The following is a 17,430-nucleotide window of genomic DNA, read 5'->3' on the forward strand; positions in this document are numbered from 1 at the left end:
GGAAATGATGGGCCACAAGCCCTTGTGCAAGTGCTAGAGAGGGGAGCTGATCTGTGGGAGGAACCCCTTCACTGCAGCCTTGCTAACAGCACTTCTGTTCTGTCCCATCCCAGGGGATCCATGTCCAGCCTGGAATCTTGCACCAGTGGTTTTTCCCAGCTGAGTGGAGTCACCACATCCTCCAGCCAGTCCCAGAGCAGCTCCCACCTCTCCAGATAGCAGAGCCAGGGCTGCAGCACCAGGGGCACCCGGGGCTGCTCCAGCCCCAAACCAAAGAGCTCCAGGGCTGAGCCGTGGGGCAGCCGCAGCCATTTGGACACAGAGAGGCCTCTGGGGGCTGCTTCAACCACAAAAAACTGAAATTCCAAGGGCAGGTTTAGGGGTTTTGGGTCTGCTGCCTGCTCCTCAGTAGCCTCCTTCACCACCTGTGGGTTTTGGTGCCTGTGAGTTTGCAGGAACCCACTCCAAAGGGCTTTTCCATTGGTTCTTTCCCCCAGAGGAGGCTGATGTTGCCTTAGCTCCTGGACCTTGAGAGAATTCCTGGGTGGCAAAACAAGGGAATGTCCTGGCTGCCCACAGGGTTCTGCTTCCACACTGGGCAGTCATGGGGGCATTCCAGGGGCAGGGCCTTGGCAGGAACTGCCAACACCTGGGTACAGGCAGGATGGTTCAGAAATCAATTCCAGGCCACACCAAAAACCTCTCCTGGTCTGGCAGGATGCTCTGGGAAATGTGTTGGATTTTTTTTAACCCTGCTGAGAAACAAAGTCAAAAGGTTTTGGTTTTTTTTTTAGAAATTCCAGGCATTGAATCTGCCTGCAGTGAGTGGCATCTTCCAAACTATAGTTTCTTTTTACTCAGGTTCACAGCAATAATGAGTAGGTCTGTCCCATTCCCGAGTGGATGGGAACTGAATCCAGTCCTAAAGGGCTAAGAAAAGCAATATTTGATTTCCTGAAGGCACAAGATTTTCTGGCAGTATTACAGAACTTGCTTCTTCTAAACATGAGCTCACTTGAACCATTCAGAGAGGCATGTATGTATGTAAGCACTTACTGAAGCCTATTTATTCTATACTAGCTTATTTTAAATTAATTTTTAACTTATTATGTCAGAAATGGCTATTTATTAAATACAGTCACCTTTTTTAATGGGATGAACTTTGTTTTAGAAAGGAATAACTGATTGTCTTCAATCCCAAGCAATCTTTCTGCTTGGGTCCTGATCTTTGTGATCAATGGATGTTCTTGCAAAAGGGCTGCATTGGGTTAAGGGCTTGTGTCACCTTCCTTGTGAGGAAAGGTGAGAGTCCCGTGCTTTTTTAGACTGTTTTTTAGGGTTAAGAAACAAGGATTGAGTTCAGGAGTTGTCATGAAGATGCACTGTCTTCCTACACACCAAAAATGCCACGTTTGTCCCTAATCTCTGATTGTTCCTGTAGTCAGGTTGGGGAGCAAAGTTATCCATGTTCTTGTCCAGGTGAAAAAATAATGAGAGCAGGTGTCAAATATTCACCAAGTTTTTATTCAGGAATCTGTGAAATTGTTCCTTCCCACCCTGTTTTTTTTTAATCACTGGTTTTGAAGCACCAGGCTCTGCCAAATGAGAAAAGAGCCAAAATATCTGGGACAATGGGAGACAAAGAACTTGGCATGGTTTTGAGTTGTTTGGTGGGGTATTTTAAGGATTGGAGCCAAGGGAATCACTCTGCACCTTGCATCTCTCCCTGTGAACAGGTAACTTTGTTATGTAGAGCTCAGGGATGTTCTGATTTCCAATTCTCAGTTGTTCCATAGACTTTCATGTTTCTCCCAGACAAATGAAACTTCTGTCTCTGGCATTTCAGCATAACTGGAATATGATAAAGAGGGACAAATGTAAATGTAATTCCCACCTTTCCTCTGGGAAGACAGGAATTTTGGAAGCAAAAGTGCATGTGTGTATCCCTCGTGGAAAATCCTTGACCCAGAATAAAATCTAATTTTAAAAACAGTTTCAGACTCCCAAAGCCCCAGGAGCAAACCCAGCCCTGTCCCCCTGTGCTGTTTCAGGATTGTACCTTCCCTTCTCACGTGGTTGCAGTGGCAGCATTCCTGTTCCCTGGGTTTGCTCTGGGTAAGAATCTCTTCCTTTGCCCTAGATTTTTTTGTCATTTTGTTTTGAAATGTGGGATATGCTGTTTTCTACCCACCAGAAGTCTGAGTTTTGTCAGTGAAGGACCTTGGTACCTGGCAGATCTCTGAAGGGTGAGGTCAGGGATGGTTCCACAGAGTGTTCCTGGCTCTGGGGATATTCCAATCCCAGTTTTTCCTCTTGTCCCTTGGCAGTCCCACTCCTGTGCCCATCAGAGATCATCCACAGGTCTTTGAAGCAGCTTGTGACCTCTCCTTGGCAAGGCTGCCTGGTTTGTCCACCTGACAATTTACTCTGAAACCAATTTTAAATAATTCAATTTTTTTTTTTTCCTTTTCCTCCTGAATATTAACAGGAAAAAAGGGAGCAACAGCCTGGATGCTGTGCTGTGCTTTCTAAACCTGACCTTGTGAACTGCAGATACCAGAGACACAGAATTCTTCTACATCACCTTTTCCCCCTCAAACTACATCAGTGTGCTTAGAAAATAAACTCAGAGTTTTCTTCACAGTGAGCTGAGGCTGGGAGGGATTTTGGATCCTCAAAAATCTCCTGAGCCAGAACCTTGGGCAATGGGCTCATTGTGGGTGATGCAGCAAAGCCCTCCCTGCTCCCTCCCCAGCAGCCAGGCCAGTGAGCTCGGGCTGTGTGCAGGGATGGAGCTGCTGGTTAAAAAGGGGCTCCCAGAAAATTGGGGCTGTCCCTGGTTCAGATATTCCCTATGCAAACACAACACCTACCTCAGAGCTGGGGCCATGTCCGTGGTGCAGGGGAGTGCAGGATGCTGTGCCAGGGTCACACAGCCACATGTGGCACCTTCATTGCCAGAGTCCTCCAGGTGTGCCCCAATCCCTGCGCCCTGGCCAGGGCTGGGAAGGGCAAACACAGAGCCTGAGTGAGGATGGATGCTGGATGGCCTCAGCTGTGGTTCAGGGCACGGTCCTGAGCCGTGTTTTGCTGCTCTCCGCTGTGAAAAGGGCCCTGTCCCCGCCGGAGGAGCAGGGCAGAGCCCCGGGGCACCAGGGGCGGCTCCAGCCCCGGCTCCAGCCCCGGCTCCAGCCCCGCAGGTGTCACCGGTGCCGGGGCAGCGCTGGGAGTCGGCTCTGGGGCTCTCAGGGAGGCACCAGAACAGCTCAGTCATTCCTCAGCTCAGCCATTGCTCAGCTCAGTCATTCCTCAGCTCCTGAACTCAGCTCAGCCGTTCCTCAGCTCCTGAACTCAGCTCAGTCATTCCTCAGCTCCTGAACTCAGCTCAGTCATTCCTCAGCTCCTGAACTCAGCTCAGTCATTCCTCAGCTCCTGAACTCAGCTCAGCCATTCCTCAGCTCCTGAACTCAGCTCAGCCGTTCCTCAGCTCCTGAACTCACTGTTGGGAACAATTCTCCACGGTGAGCAGGCCAGGCACTCCTTAATGACTGAGATGCAGCTGTGCTCTCTGCTCAGCCACTCTGGTTCTGTCTGTTCCTTTTCAGGAAGCGTGGATAACAATTTGTAATCCCAGTTTGGTTTGTTGGCAGATTTTGAAAATGCCATAATCCACTCACAATTCCCAGCAGGAACTGGTGAGCCCAGCTGTCCACCACACTGGGCTGGGAAGCTGCTGGGGCTGAGGCCAACCCTGCTCCAGGCAGGGAATCCCTCATTTCAAAAGGCATTTATGAGCTCACACTGCTTTCATGTCCCAAATGTTTGTACTGTGGGCAATTAATGCAAGGAACAGCTATTAGAGATTTACTTGACAGCAGCTGTCAAAGACTCCTGCATGCAATTAGCTTTAATATTCCTCCAACACCTTTGTGATGCTCCTTACATCTGATTATTTCTCTCTTGGAAGGTGAAATTGGAATCAAGTCACATTTGCTGGCTTTTAGTGACACCAACACCCCCTTCCAAGCTTTCAGTTACACCTAAGTTAAATGGGCATTAATTAAGTTTTTTAGCAGCACTTACTTTCTTCTCCTTTGCAGCTGGCTTTGGTTTTATACACGGAAATCCTCATTTTTCTCAGCCAAAACCCTCAAACCTCCTGTAAGAGCCCACTGCAGGGCACTGAAATAACAGATGTCCTCCTGTGATGGTGTCTGTGTGTCCTGGTAGAGCTGTACTTTTGGGTATGTGGGAAATAAAACATTTCTGAGAACATGTGGAATTGTTTGATTCAACTGTTGAAATTGCAGAGCAGTGAAAATTCAAGCCTGTGTGCTGCTCTCTTTGCCCACAGAAGCAGAGGGAATGCTTGTATTCACTTTTTCCTGCTTTTTAACTAAAATGTTTGGGTTTTTTCCTACAGAACCAGCATCTTTTGTTTCATTTCCTAGCACAGAGTGGGCTGGAACAGCACATCCTGCAGTGTGGGTGTTATTAAACATAAAAGAGCCCCTGGGTTCCACTGGGGGGCTGAGGTTAACTGGGAAAGGATCAGCTCCTTCTGCAGCTGCACATCAGGAATTCTCAGTTTCAGGCAGGTAGCACTAAAAGACTTTATTCAAGTTTCAAATAAACTTCTGTAAATCATAGAAAAATAGAGTCTCTTGGTTACAGGCTGATTTGGTGCCAACACTGGCACAGAAAATACACATCCTTTACTTGGAGAGGTAAAAAGGGAGTGAGTGCATAAAGGTGTGTGGGGCTCAGACAGGCTCTCACCCCTCTGCAGCATCCAAGGGGCTCGGCCAAGGCTGGTTCCCTCCCAGGGAAGCAAATTCCAACACTGTTTGAATGGAGCTGTGCAGGGATGTGTTCCACATTTCTCTGAGGAGAGCCCAGCTGGGGCAGGGCAGCCCAGTCTGTGCCATGCCAGCCATGCCAGGCTGTCCCTGTCTGTGCCCTTCCCCACAGGGACAGCTCCAGGCTGTGCCAGGGTCTCTCAGAGCTGGGCAGAGCCTTTGGCACCTGGGAGCTGGAGAGATGCACAACTGGAACCTGGGAGGGCTTTTTTGGTGCTGTGCTGCAGGAGCTGCCCCAAAGCACAGCACTCATCACCCTCTGGGGCTGCTCTGGCCTGAGGATTGGTCAGAAAACACCCCAGCCCTGCAGGGACTGTCACAACCCTGCATGTCACCCCTCAGCCACCACCACAGCTGGGACAGGAGGGCTCTGCTGCCACTGGCTGCTGCACCTGCTTCAACATTTTAGAACAAACTTTTGGTCACTTTTCTGATTAAAATCTGAGCTTAGCAAGAAAGGGCAGACACTGACTAATACCCTTCAGCCCAGCTTTGTACTAGAGGCAGTTTAACCAGCATCTTAAAAGCACTGCTCAGGTGAGCAGGGATCTTTCAGAGCTGCTGTGACCTGCATCCCTCACCTGTTTGCCTCCCATCTCCTTTCCTGCTGCAGCTGTGGAACTCCCTCACCCAAGGGATGTCCTGCATCCCCTGATGCTGCAGTCCTGGCTGCTGGGGCAGCAGAGGAAAGGAAACCACAGCCTCAACAGGGCAGTTCCTGGGCTGAGGTTCCTCAGGCAGCATCTGAGGCTCCCATAGGTCCCAGTCGGTGCTGAGGGGCAATGCAGGGTGAAATCCCTCATCCCATCCATGATTCTAAAGGAACTCTTGGTTTGGGTCCTGAGTGTCCTCAGGCTCCTGAGTGTCCTCGTGCTCCCAGGCAGCAGAGGTGGGGCTGTGAGGGGTGTCCCCGTTGATGTCCCTCAGGGGGAGGTAGCGATAGTCCCGGTGCTGCTGCTGCCGCCGCCCCTGCAGCACCAGCCCCACGTTCCCCAGGGCACTCAGCACCAGCAGCAGGGCCAGGGCAGAGCTCAGGGAGAGCCACGAGCTCCTGTGGGACACAAATCACAGCAGCAACAGCTCACCTGTGTGCCCAAGTGTGCAGAGGACTGCCCTCCCTTCTCTGTGTTCCCAAGCTTATGGGCCTGCTCTCAGGCAGGACAGAACCACGGAACCATTATGGTTGGAAAAGCCCTCCAAGATCATCGAGTCCAACCATTGTCCCAGCACTGCCAAGGCCACCTCTGACCCATGCCCCCAATTGCCACATCCAAATGGCTTCTAAATCCCTCCAGGGATGGGGACTCCACCACCTCCCTGGGCAGCTGTGCCAGTGCCTGACCACCCTTCTGTGAAGGAATTTCCCCAATATCCAATCTGAACCTCTCCTGGCACAACTTGGGGCTGTTTCCCCTTGTCCTGTCCCTGTCCCCTGGGAGCAGAGCCCGACCCCCCCGGCTGTCCCCTCCTGTCAGGAGCTGTGCAGAGCCACAAGGTCCCCCCTGAGCCTCCTCTGCTCCAGGCTGAACACCCCCCATGCTCTGTGGCAGCCTCTGAGATGCACAGTGAGCACCAAACACTTACTCCGACAGAGAGAACTTGTCTTTGCTCTTCTCCTTTTCCAGGGAAGCCAAACACTGTCCAGCTGGAAAACAAAGAGAGAAGAAAGGTGGGGCAGGGTGTAAAATTCCACTAAAAAAGAGCAAGGTTAAGCAGAGCTGGTGACTAAGCAAACACCATTATGCACTAAAGCTGCTCTTCCAGCTTTTCCTCAAGCCCCAGCCCATGCAGGGATACCTCTGTGTAAGTGCTCCTGCAGTGCCCCGCGGTGGCTGATGTTGCAGCTGCCCGTCTCGGGGTCACAGGGACACGAGTGGTCACACGCACAGCGGCTCTGGCAGCTCGGCCCAAACCAGCCCGGGGGACACTCTGGGGATGGGATCACAAAGGGATTGGTCATTGCCACAGCTCCACCTGCTCTGAGAGCACCCAGGCTGAGGCTGCAGCTCCCTCAGCTCAGCCGAGCCCGCAGCAGCCTGGGAGCACCATGCTGGAGTTCAAGGCTGCTCCTTGGTGTGCTTCAGAGGGAAGTTTGTGTAAAACTGGGATCACAGAATCATGGAATGGTTATTTGAGTTGAAAGGGACTTTAGAGCTCATCTTGCTCCACCCCCTGCCATGAGCAGGGACATCTTCAACTATCCCAACTATGGTTGCTCCAAGACCCAAAGTCCAACCTGGCCTTGGACACTTCCAGGGATGGAGCAGCCACAGCTGCTCTGGGCAACATCTCTGGGATGGGATTGGCTGAGTGTTCCCAGGAACACAACATCACTGACAGAACCAGCCAGCCAGGAAGTTCACACCCCCCTGTAATTCAATTGTTCACTCAGATCCAGGGGACCTGGAGTGGTTACACCAGGCAGAACACTCAGCACTGGCCCAGGGAGTGTGAGGGTGGATGGCTGGACAGCCCTGTGGAGCATTCCCCAGGCTCTGACCTGCAGCACCTGAAGCCTGGGCTTCAGCAGGGCCTGGTGCAACACCCTGGAGCAGAGGATGTTTTGTGGTCACTCAGGGGCTCTGGGAAAAGAATGCAGTTCTTTGGGGCTGAGACTGAACAGGAATCCACAATTTTCCATTGAGGAAGCAAACTCCTCTTTCCTCTCTGCTCCTTCTGTCACAGACACATATTATGAAAAATCCTTTCCTTAAGATTTTTTCTCCTGAGAAGCTGAAAGGCCTCAAGAACAAAATGTAACCAATGGTTATCTGCTGCTGTGGAATGCAACAATTGCATCTTTGATTAGTCTCATGTGGTTGTTTCTAATTAATGGCCAATCACAGTCCAGCTGTCTCAGACTCTCAGTCAGTCACAAGATTTTATCATTCAATTCTTTCCTTTGCTTGCTAGCCTTCTGATGAAATCCTTTCTTCTATTCTTTTAGTATAGTTATAATATAATATAATATTATATTATATTATATTATATATCATAAAATAATAAATTAGCCTTCTGAAACATGGAGTCAGATCCTCATCTCTTCTCTCAGGCTGGGACCCTTGTGAATACCACCACACTCCTTCCTCTCCTTTTAGCCCATTTGGGTAGGCCAGGCAGGCCCAGAAGAGCTGGGAGCCGGCTGGTGATGTTCAGGCCTGAGCTCCCTGGCAGAACTGCCCCCAAGAGGCGGCTCAGAGGTGACACAAAGCGCTGTCCCCAGCCCCAGAGGTCGCTGTGATGCTTACCATGCTCACAGCTGGTGCCGTAGAAGCCGGCAGGGCAGGAACAGGCGCCGTGCACGGGGTCACAGGAGCCGCCGTGCTGGCAGCGGCACTGCTGGCTGCAGGACTGCCCGAAGGAGCCAGGAGCACACGCTGCAGGAACAAACACAATGTCACCAGGGCAGAGGTGAGCAATGCCAGCACACAGCCCCAGCTCATCCTGTGGGGGATGCTCCCATAAGCTGAGTGTGTGCCCTGAACAAGGAGCAAGGACTCGCGTGTCTCCCACCAAGCCAGCTGTAGATGCTGCAGCTGCATTGAACTCACACTGCCAGAAACGAGCAGCCCAGCCCACAGGGCGGCCTCTCCCTTCCCTGCTCCTCCCCTCGGGCAGGCAGCTGCTGGAAAGTGGCTCCCACTGCCCCTCCCTGGCTGTACAGAGGCAGGGGAGCAGCAGTCAGGATTTACCTTCGGTGCAGTTGCTGCCAGTCCAGCCGGCGTCACAGAGGCACCCAGCTATGCAAACATGGAACAGGCATTACTGACAACAACAACAACACAATTACAGGCAGCAAGGACTTGAAATTAGGAGCCTCTGCCTCTTGAGGTGTCCTCTTACCCCTGCCAGAAGAGGAACCCTGCACTCAGACAAAGGGTGGGTTCACAGCCCCCCTCCCCAGCTGCCACATGCAGCAGAATCCCTGATGGCATTCCCTGGGACCAGCTCTGGGGCAACACCTGCACCCACCAAGCTCTGCCCAGCCACTGGGGCACACTTGAATGAAAGTGGAGTCAGGAGGACAGGAACAGGGAAACAGGGATGGGCACAGAGGGGCAGAAGCTGGGGACACACATTCCAGCAATCCCTAGGCTCAGATTCATGGAAGAGTAGCAACTGCACACTTGTAAAAATTATGAAATAGGAGAGGCAGATGAAGAGGGAACAGTGAGAGGACAGAAGCAGCTGCTGTCACACAGCAGAAAACACAGCCCTGCCCATCAGCAGCCTCACAAAAAACCCAGAGCACAACCCTGGGGCAGAAAAGGAAACTGAGGGGAAGCAGCCCCACTCACCCAGCTGCTGCCTGGCACACCATATTCCCCCGGGACATTCCCCAGGGATGCACGGCCGGGTCCCCGGGCCCCCTGTTGCTCCCCGGGCCCCTGGGTGCCACCGGCACGGGACTCACCGGCGCTGCAGACGCCGCGCAGGCTGCAGTTGGCAGGGCCGCAGTCCAAGGTGTCACAGGCGGGTCCCGCCCAGAAGGGGCTGTCGCAGCGGCACTGCCCGGCCACGCAGAGCCCGTGGCCGCTGCAGTCGGGCGGGTCACAGCCCGGCTCGTGCACGCACACCACGGTGGAGATGCTCCGGGGACAGCGCCACATGCTGTCAAAGGAGCTGGGGACAGCAGGGGGGACAGCCTGAGCTCACCCTGCACTGCCCGGCCCAACCAACACCCGTCACACAACCCAGAGATCTCCTCCTGAGCCACACTGCCAAACGTGAACATTAACACTGGGGAAATATGAACATCAAACTGCATTGGAGTCAATGTTTTAACTGAGTTATAAATCCCATCTGATAGGTATCATTTCAAACATGGAATTACAGAAGCAACACAGTCCCCCTTAAAGCAGTCCCAGATTCCCTCATTTTGGCACACATTTTCCTGAATGTTATTTGCTTTGATATACATTACATCACTGTAGTTATGGCAACTGAATGTTAAATCCCTTCATGTTTACAGTCAGAACTGACTAAAAAGTTGAATTTAAAACAAAAATATTCTTTAGATTTCCTCCAATGAGGAAGGGCAGGGTCTCCCAGTCAGTGTTTCTCTTCCATAATAATAAGCTGCTGACAGATCTCTGCTAATTCCCCTGGATGTGCAGCTCTGAATCTCCCAGACTAAGAGCTGCTGCATTATCCAATTCCCACATCAGCCACTCAGTCACAGCCACAGCTTTGCTGCCTGTCTGGAACCAGCTCAGCATTAATCCTGGATGACTAAGTGGAAAAAACATGGAGTCACTCAATCTCTTTAAATTCTAGAGCCGCTCTCTCCTGCCTTTGCTGTGGCCTCCCAGGCAGGCCAGGCCGTGGGGCTGGGCTCTGCAGGCTGACAGGAGCAGCAGGGCCCTGGGCAGAGCCAGCAGCACCTACCAGTGCTCAGAGGGGTAGTTGGCCAGGGTCCCGTTCAGGACCAGCGTGGCAGAGCCTCCACCATCCAGGTTGATAGCGTTGATCACTCCCTGCTGCTTCAGGAACTCTGCCATTTCCCACAGGCTGACCCTGCAAAGCAGAGGTTGGTTGGTGATTTGCCTTCAGTGAAGCTGTTAGATCAGGAGCCTGCTGCTCTCTGTGGTGGGAGGGGAAGCTCTCCCATCCCAGGCACCCTGAGGAGGGCTCTGTGAGCCTTTTCTGGCTCCCCTGAGCTCTGCAAATCTCTGCCTTAAAACATGTCCCTGACAGCTGCAGAGCCCCTGCAGCCCCAGGAACTGAGGACCTTACCCAGCCCTTACCCTCTGGACTCTGTCTGTCCATCCACATGAACCAAGACCAGCCGGCCCTGACGGTCGTGTCCCACTGCAGTCCTGGCTGAGATCACATTGATGAACCTATCAAAGGTTCCTGCAGCACAGGGAACAATTCACACTCAGCTGGGGCACACAACGGGCTGCTCAGACACTTCTGGCTGCAAAGAGCTCCCAGCAAGGGCCTCATCTGAACTGAAGCACAGGAGAGCACAGCCCAGCCTCCTCTCATTCATCCAAGCCCTACAAAAGTGCTCTTGATTAAGTTTTTTGTCTGGCACAGGGACAAAGCAGGGGATTCACAATCCCTCGGCTTCATATTCCTTAAGAGGCACCTGCTTTGAGTTTCTGGTTAGACAGGATATTGGAATTCTTGGCTGGGAGGGTGGGCAGGCCCTGGCACAGGGTGCCCAGAGCAGCTGTGGCTGCTCCTGGATCCCTGGCAGTGCCCAAGGCCAGGCTGGACAGAGCTTGGAGTGACCTGGGACAGTGGAAGGTCCCTGCCCACAGCAGGGGTGTGGAGTAAGATGGTCTTTAAGGTCCTTCCAACCCAAACTATCCCATGATTCTATGAAAGTTGGAGCTCTTTGTGGCATTCACATTTTCTGTAAAATCCCTTCGCCCAGGATTTTTCTCCTGGGAAGCTGAGAAGCCTCAGAGAAAAGAGAAACAATTCTTATCTCATTTGCTTCTCCAGTGTTTTGTTCATGTGGAATGTGTTTGGAGATTGTTTACCCACAGGTGGTTGTTTTATTGGGTTCTGCTGTGAGTTGTTTTCACTCTTTGGCCAATCAGAGCCAAGCTGTGTCAGGACTCTTTCCAGAGTCAGGAGTTTTCATTATTATCTTTCTAGCATTCTGTAAGTATCCTTTCTGTATTCTTTAGTATAGTTTAGTATAGTATTCTTTAACATAATATAGTATCATAAAGTAATAAATTAGCCTTCTGAGAACATGCAGTCAGATTCATCATTCCTGCCTTCATCTGGGGCAGCCCAAACACAATACCTGTTAAGCACCCTTGTCCCCAGAGTGCCAGGGGACAGAGAGCCCCTGGGCAGGCTGCAGCCAGGCCCACAGAATTTACCTGTGCTCTGGATGTCCCCACACTCAGCTGCCCTGCTCTGGTTGATGTACAGCTCTCCATCCCTCAGCAGCCAAACCACACCGCTCACCAGCTGCACAAAGGGGTTGGACTGGTCCAGGACATCCTCCTCGGACAGGTAGCTGGGAACAGAGGGCACCAGGGTTACCCACAGGCACTGCACACCATGGTAAAGCCTCTCCTGCTGCCAGCAGGCTCCTGAAGCAGGGAGGAGGGCAGGAAAAGGCAGAGTGAAGGACAGTCCCATCCTAAACCAGGGGCCAAGCAGTGTGAAACAGCACTTGAGCAGCCAGAGCAGCCCCTGCTCTCTGCTCTTGTGCACAGAGCCACAGCTAACCATGGTCCCAGGCCACTGTGCCTCAAACAATGGGGCCAGCAATGGCAGCAGTGTGGCCAGTGGATCTGAGGCAGGGGAATGAGCAGAAAGCATCTGGCAGAACACAAGGACAGAGCTGTGGAGATTCTCAGTTCAGTCAAAGAGAATTCTCCCAGGCTTCAGGCCTGGCAAACTTAGAGAGGAAGAATGAAAACAATTATTCTCTCTCTTTCTGTTCATGTTGTTTGTAGATATGTACCTTCAGAGTGTGCTATTCATAGCTCCCCAATAGTGTGGAAGGTTTCTACTTTGAGACCAATCGGGTTTCACCTTAGTGATCTTGGTTATAAAAGGACACTACCTCTTAATAAAATCTCTCTTTTTTGCCTTCTGAACCATGGAGTCATTTCATCCATCCCTGACTCAGCAGCATCACAGAGCCACTGCCAAATACTCAGGGATCTGTGGCAGCAGCTGGAACATCTTGCTGCCTGTCAGCTTCTATTCTCCAAAAATGTGACATCAAACAGCTTTGGAGAGCATTTGGAGCTACAGCATCCAGCCTGCCTGCAGCTGCACTGGATGGCACCTGCTCCTTCCATCTGGGAAGGAGGTTCCCCTGCTCCTGAGACAGCAAAAGGGCAGTTCAGTGCCACCTCCGTGCTCAGGTGTTGTGTCACCACAGGGTGCTCCCCTAGGGATACTGCTCTCTCCTGAATTGGGTGATGGGGAACACCTGCCCCAGGGGAGCCTGGGCTGGGGAATGTTTGCAGCTGAGGGGATGAGAGCAGGGGCTGCACAGATGTGCTCTGCCAGAAGTTTTGGGTTTAAAGGTGACTTTTCTGATGTCCTGTGGGAGCTGGATGCTCAACTTTTGTTTGGTATCCATGGCTGCAGGCAAACAAAGCTTTGTGCTTTGTAGAAAAGTGTAATTGCAAACACCTGAATGGAAAACATGCCAAACAAATTCCCTTTTCCCATGGGAAAGGAACAAGACAACATGAACGTGGCTGAAAGTAGATCAAACTACAAACAGTTTGGGCAGGGACTGGCAGCTTCCAAAGCCTGGATTCACCCACTGTCAGCCCAGGGAGCAGCAGCAGCAGCTTTGCAGGGTGGGGTCAGTGCCCTGGGCTGCCCTGCTGGCCGTGATGCAGGGTGAGAGTGAAGGTGTGAACGACTTTCCCCACTGTCCCAAAATTACTTACACCCAAGCTATTTTTCTGATCATGGTTTGGAAGGCACAAAGCCACCAAAGACCACAATAGCTCCATTTAACAGGGACATCCAGCCAGAGCTGGGGAGCAGCAGGGCTGAGCTGAGCTTAAGGACTCAAGAGTGACCCTGAAATTGTTGTTGAGCTGAGAAGCCCCCTCGCTGAAGGGACATGTCACTGACCCACCCAGCCCCTCTCACACATAAATCAAGGCCATGGTGCTCAGGGCTGCCAGAATGGCTGCAGGGTAAAGCCCTGGCTTGGCACATTCAGTGTGGCTTTGCAGGGATCCTTCCTGAGGTCTGGGACTGAGCTACCAGCAGGGTGGAGGATGCAAATTCCAGGCTGCTGCTGCATCTTCTGAGAGCAGCAGAAGGGTCCTGGGAACCCTTCTGGGACTTTCAGGATCCTCCTGCTGCTGGGGAAGGGCAGCTCCTGGAAGCCTTGCACTCCAGGAGAGCAGTACAGTCTCTCAGTCAAATATTCCTCATCAGAGGGTGATCAGAACTTCTGTCTCCATCTGTGCTTGGGGAGGGTCACATGCCCAGGCGGGCAAGAAGGCCAGTGATGCCTGGCCTGGACCAGCCACAGTGTGGGCAGCAGGGCCAGGACAGTGACCATGCCCTGTGCTGGCACTGCTGGGCACCTCCAGTCCTGGGCCCCTCATGACAGGAAGGACACTGAGGGGCTGGAGGGGTCCAGGGGAGGGAATGGAGCTGGGAAGGGGCTGGAGCACCAGGAGGGGCTGAGGGAGCTGGAAAGGGGCTCAGTCTGCAGAAAAGGAGGCTCGGGGGGACCTTGTGGCTCTGCACAACTCCTGACAGGAGGGGACAGCCGGGGGGGTTGGGCTCTGCTCCAGGGAACAGGGACAGGAGGAGAGGGAACAGCCTCAGGCTGGGCCAGGGGAGGGTCAGGTTGAACATGGGGAAAATTCCTTCAAGGAAAGAGTGGTAGGCACTGGGAGAGCTGCCCAGGGCAGTGGTGGAGTCTCCACCCTTAAAGTGTTCCAAAAAACTGTTAATACGGTCCGTCACAGGTTTGCCCAGAGAGGATGCGGAGTCTCCATCCTTGGAGATGTTCAAAATCCAACCAGACATGGCCCTGAGCAGCCCACTCCATCCAACCTGTGCTGAGCAGGGTGCTGGATGAGGCACCTCCTGAGGTCCCTTCCAAACCCAGCCAGAGCACACACACTGCACTCTGTGTCTCCTCTGCAGGAACACAGAGCCCTCTCCCCTTCTACCCCACCCAGTGTCCCCACTGCAAGCTGGGAGAGGAGACACTGGAACCCAAGCAGCTGGAGATCAGCACTTACTGAGCTTCTCTTCAGCCTAGGACATGAGCCAAGGGCCACAGAGGTATCTAGCTCCACCAGGTACAGCTAGAACATCCCTAGCTTCAGCATTCCAAGTGAGCTTCTGCTCTAACTGGGGAGGCCAAGGAGGCAGTGCTGGGATGAGCTTCCTGCCCAGTGACGCCTGAAAGTCCTCAGGCTAGAGAGCATTCTCTGAACACCTCCCAGCTCTTACCCGAACACCATGGTGCCATCTTTCCGGATGCCAAACTGAGCGTTTTGTAGGCCTCCCGAGTCTCTCACCAGCCTCCCATCGCTCACAACATTCCCGAGGCACTCTCCGGTTTCCATGTTAAAGTAGCCGCCGTTCTGGGCCACCAGACACTTCCTGAGCTTTGCAGTCTCCTCCACGGGGGCTCTGCGCTGAGCCCGGCAGCCGCCGGCGCCGCCCGGCTCCAGCACGGAGAAGGTGCTCAGGGGGTTCCTCACGAAGGTGAAGTGCCCGTAGATCACCTTGCGGTCGCTGCCCTCCGGGTGGATGTACGAGACAAACGTCCTGGTGACAGCCACCGGCCCGGCCGTGCTGTTGTCGCCGGGCCACGCTTCGTGGGTGACATTTCCGTACTTGACGGGCTGGCAGTCCCTGACGTGCCGGTGGCCGTGCCGAGGGCCGTGCTGCCCGGGCGGGTACGGCTGCAGCGAGGGCTCGCCGGGGCCGCTCCTGCAACGACAACACCCGGTTGCCCCAAGGCCGCGCAGGCAGGGTGGTGAGAGCGGCGCAGCTCGGGGTGGGCACGGCCTCGCTGACACCCAGGCCCGCTTCTCCCGCGTCCCCGCTGAGACCCGCCGCGGTTCAAGGGCGGCCGTCCCGCCTGGCACCCGCTCCACCGGCCCGACCTCAGGGCACCGGGAGCTGCCGGAGCCGGGCACAGCCGCGCCCCGGGACAGACGGTGCCCAGACACTCACCCGGCGCCGCGGGTCACCTGCAGCGAGCCGAGCACCGCCAACGCGGCCACCAGGACCGTCCCGACCCCCGCTCGCCCCGATCCCCGTCCCGGGGCCGGGCCCGCCCCGACCCCCGCCCGGCCGGGACCGCCAGCCGCGGCCCCCGCCGGCCCACACGCCGCCATCTTGGCGGGCGCTCGGAGCGCGGGCGCCGGCACCGCCCCCTAGCGGCTGCCGCGGCCGGGCGGGCGTCGGAGCGGGGCCGGGAGCGGGACAGCTCCCCCAGGGACACGGGCGAGAACCGGGACAGCTCCCGCAGGGACACGGGCGGGAACCGGGACAGCTCCCACAGGGACACGGGCGAGAACCGGGACAGCTCCCCTAGGGTCACGGGACACGGGCCGGGAACCGGACAGCTCCCACAGGGACACGGGCGAGAACCGGGACAGCTCCCCTAGGGACACGGGACACGGGCCGGGAACCAGGACAGCTCCCACAGGCACACGGGCCGGGGCTGGGACAGCTCCCACAGGGCGGGAACCGGGACGGCTCCCACAGAGACAAGGGCCGGGGCTGGGACGGCTCCCACAGGGACACGAGCCAGGAACTGGGACCGGGACAGCTCCCACAGAGAGACGGGCGGGAACCGGGACAGCTCCCACAGGAGCACGGGCGGGAACCAGGACAGCTCCCACAGGGACACGGGCCAGGAACCGGGACAGCTCCCACAGGGACACGAGCAGGGAGCCCGGGCTCTCTCTCCACAGCACCTCTGACCCTCACGGACAACACAGCACCTACGGCCCTTCCAGCCTCTGCAGATCCATCACCCCTGCTTGGAGGACCGAGACTCTGTCTGTTTTCCAGAAGGGAAAAATACCTACACTGAGGGAATGATGGTACATTGAAGCAGCTCTGGGTTATCACTGAATCTAACTTCAGTGAATCTAACTTACAGAATCATGGAATGTTTTGTGTTAGAAGGGACCTTAAAGCTCATCCCATCCCACCCCTGCCATGGCAGGGACACCTCCCACTGTCCCAGGCTGCTCCAAACCCTGCCCAGCCTGGCCTTGGGCACTGCCAGGGATCCAGGGGCAGCCACAGCTGCTCTGGGCACCCTGTGCCAGGGCCTGCCCACCCTCCCAGGGAACAATTCCTAATTCCCAATATCCCATCCAGCCCTGCCCTCTGGCAGTGTAAAGCCATTCCTCTTGTCCTATCACCACATTTTCTATCAGTGTTTCTACTGCTGGAGTGGAATTTAATGAGGTGATAGTGACACTCAGCCTGCTCAGAGAGAGGGCAGGCAGCAGCTTGGTTTACTCAGTGAGTAGTAATTATATCCATGTTTGCCCATAGTAGCAAAACTCTTCACTAAGGCATTCAAGGACTGAGGTATTCAAGAAGACAAATTCCTCCACTCTCAGCCTGTGGTTCACTTGCAGCAGTGGCTTTGCCCACCCCAGACATGCAGCAGGTTCCCCACAGGCCACATTCCCTCCTGGGGGGAATGGGGGGTCTTGCACACACAGCATTCCCCTTGGCTTATCACATTGCCAACGTCCCTCCCCAGCTCTCTTCAGGCCTTGATTCCATAAATGAGGTGGGACAAGGACAAGAACTGTGGTATTTGCTGGGTCCCCAGGATGAAGGAGGAATTGAGAATCTGACTTCATGTTCTTAGAAGGCTAATTTATTATTTTATGTACTTATATTATATTAAAGAATGCTATACTAAAACCTATACTAAAGGATACAAACAGAAGGCTTAACAAGAATGATGATGAAAAACTCATGACTCTCCAGAGCCTCAACACAGCTGGCTGTGATTGGTCATTAAGTTAAAACAATTCACATGACACCAATCAAACAATGAGCAGTTGGTAAACAATCTCCAGACCACATTTCAAAGGAGCAAAACACAGGAGAAGCA

The 17,430-nt window shown here is 54.0% G+C and overlaps 2 protein-coding genes across 5 annotated transcripts in view; one reads left to right on the plus strand and one right to left on the minus strand.

Moving 5' to 3' along the window:
- The window catches only part of SEC14L5 (SEC14 like lipid binding 5), a 38,810-nt gene extending 36,818 nt beyond the window's left edge, over nt 1-1,992 (plus strand). The window contains exon 17 of the mRNA XM_071444537.1: nt 114-1,992. Coding sequence (XP_071300638.1) covers nt 114-219 — 106 coding nt within the window. The 3' untranslated portion in view covers nt 220-1,992. The remainder of the gene's footprint in view (nt 1-113) is intronic.
- Nucleotides 1,504-15,698, minus strand: NAGPA (N-acetylglucosamine-1-phosphodiester alpha-N-acetylglucosaminidase). Of its 4 annotated transcripts, none has more exons than XM_071444542.1 (11): nt 15,516-15,698; nt 14,784-15,269; nt 11,705-11,844; nt 10,607-10,715; nt 10,248-10,376; nt 9,274-9,482; nt 8,552-8,599; nt 8,108-8,236; nt 6,657-6,788; nt 6,444-6,504; nt 1,504-1,851 (listed from the first exon to the last, which is right to left on the minus strand). In XM_071444542.1, the coding sequence occupies exons 1-11, from the start codon at nt 15,677-15,679 to the stop codon at nt 1,782-1,784; spliced, it is 1,677 nt and encodes a 558-aa protein (XP_071300643.1). In that variant the 5' UTR covers nt 15,680-15,698; the 3' UTR covers nt 1,504-1,781. The 4 variants fall into 4 exon arrangements, with proteins under 4 accessions (XP_071300643.1, XP_071300640.1, XP_071300641.1 ...); XM_071444539.1 differs by lacking the exon at nt 1,504-1,851 and adding an exon at nt 4,600-5,910; XM_071444540.1 differs by lacking the exons at nt 1,504-1,851; nt 8,552-8,599 and adding an exon at nt 4,600-5,910.
- Between the last annotated feature and the right edge of the window lie 1,732 nt (nt 15,699-17,430).

The sequence above is a fragment of the Agelaius tricolor genome, unplaced genomic scaffold (genome assembly GCF_023055355.1).
Source record: "Agelaius tricolor isolate 1412-34295 unplaced genomic scaffold, bAgeTri1.0.p SCAF_19, whole genome shotgun sequence".
In the NCBI taxonomy this organism is placed as follows: domain Eukaryota; kingdom Metazoa; phylum Chordata; class Aves; order Passeriformes; family Icteridae; genus Agelaius; species Agelaius tricolor.

Bases quoted from the DNA above. Each gene is read 5' to 3' on its own strand.
- NAGPA (XM_071444539.1), bottom strand. From the start codon at position 15,679: ATGGCGGCGTGTGGGCCGGCGGGGGCCGCGGCTGGCGGTCCCGGCCGG. The intron at 8,237-8,551 runs GTAAATCCTGAC...TTGTTCCTGCAG, and splicing joins TGGCAGCAACTGCACCGAAG to CGTGTGCTCCTGGCTCCTTC. The intron at 6,789-8,107 runs GTAAGCATCACA...TCCCATCCCCAG, and splicing joins CGGCACCAGCTGTGAGCATG to AGTGTCCCCCGGGCTGGTTT.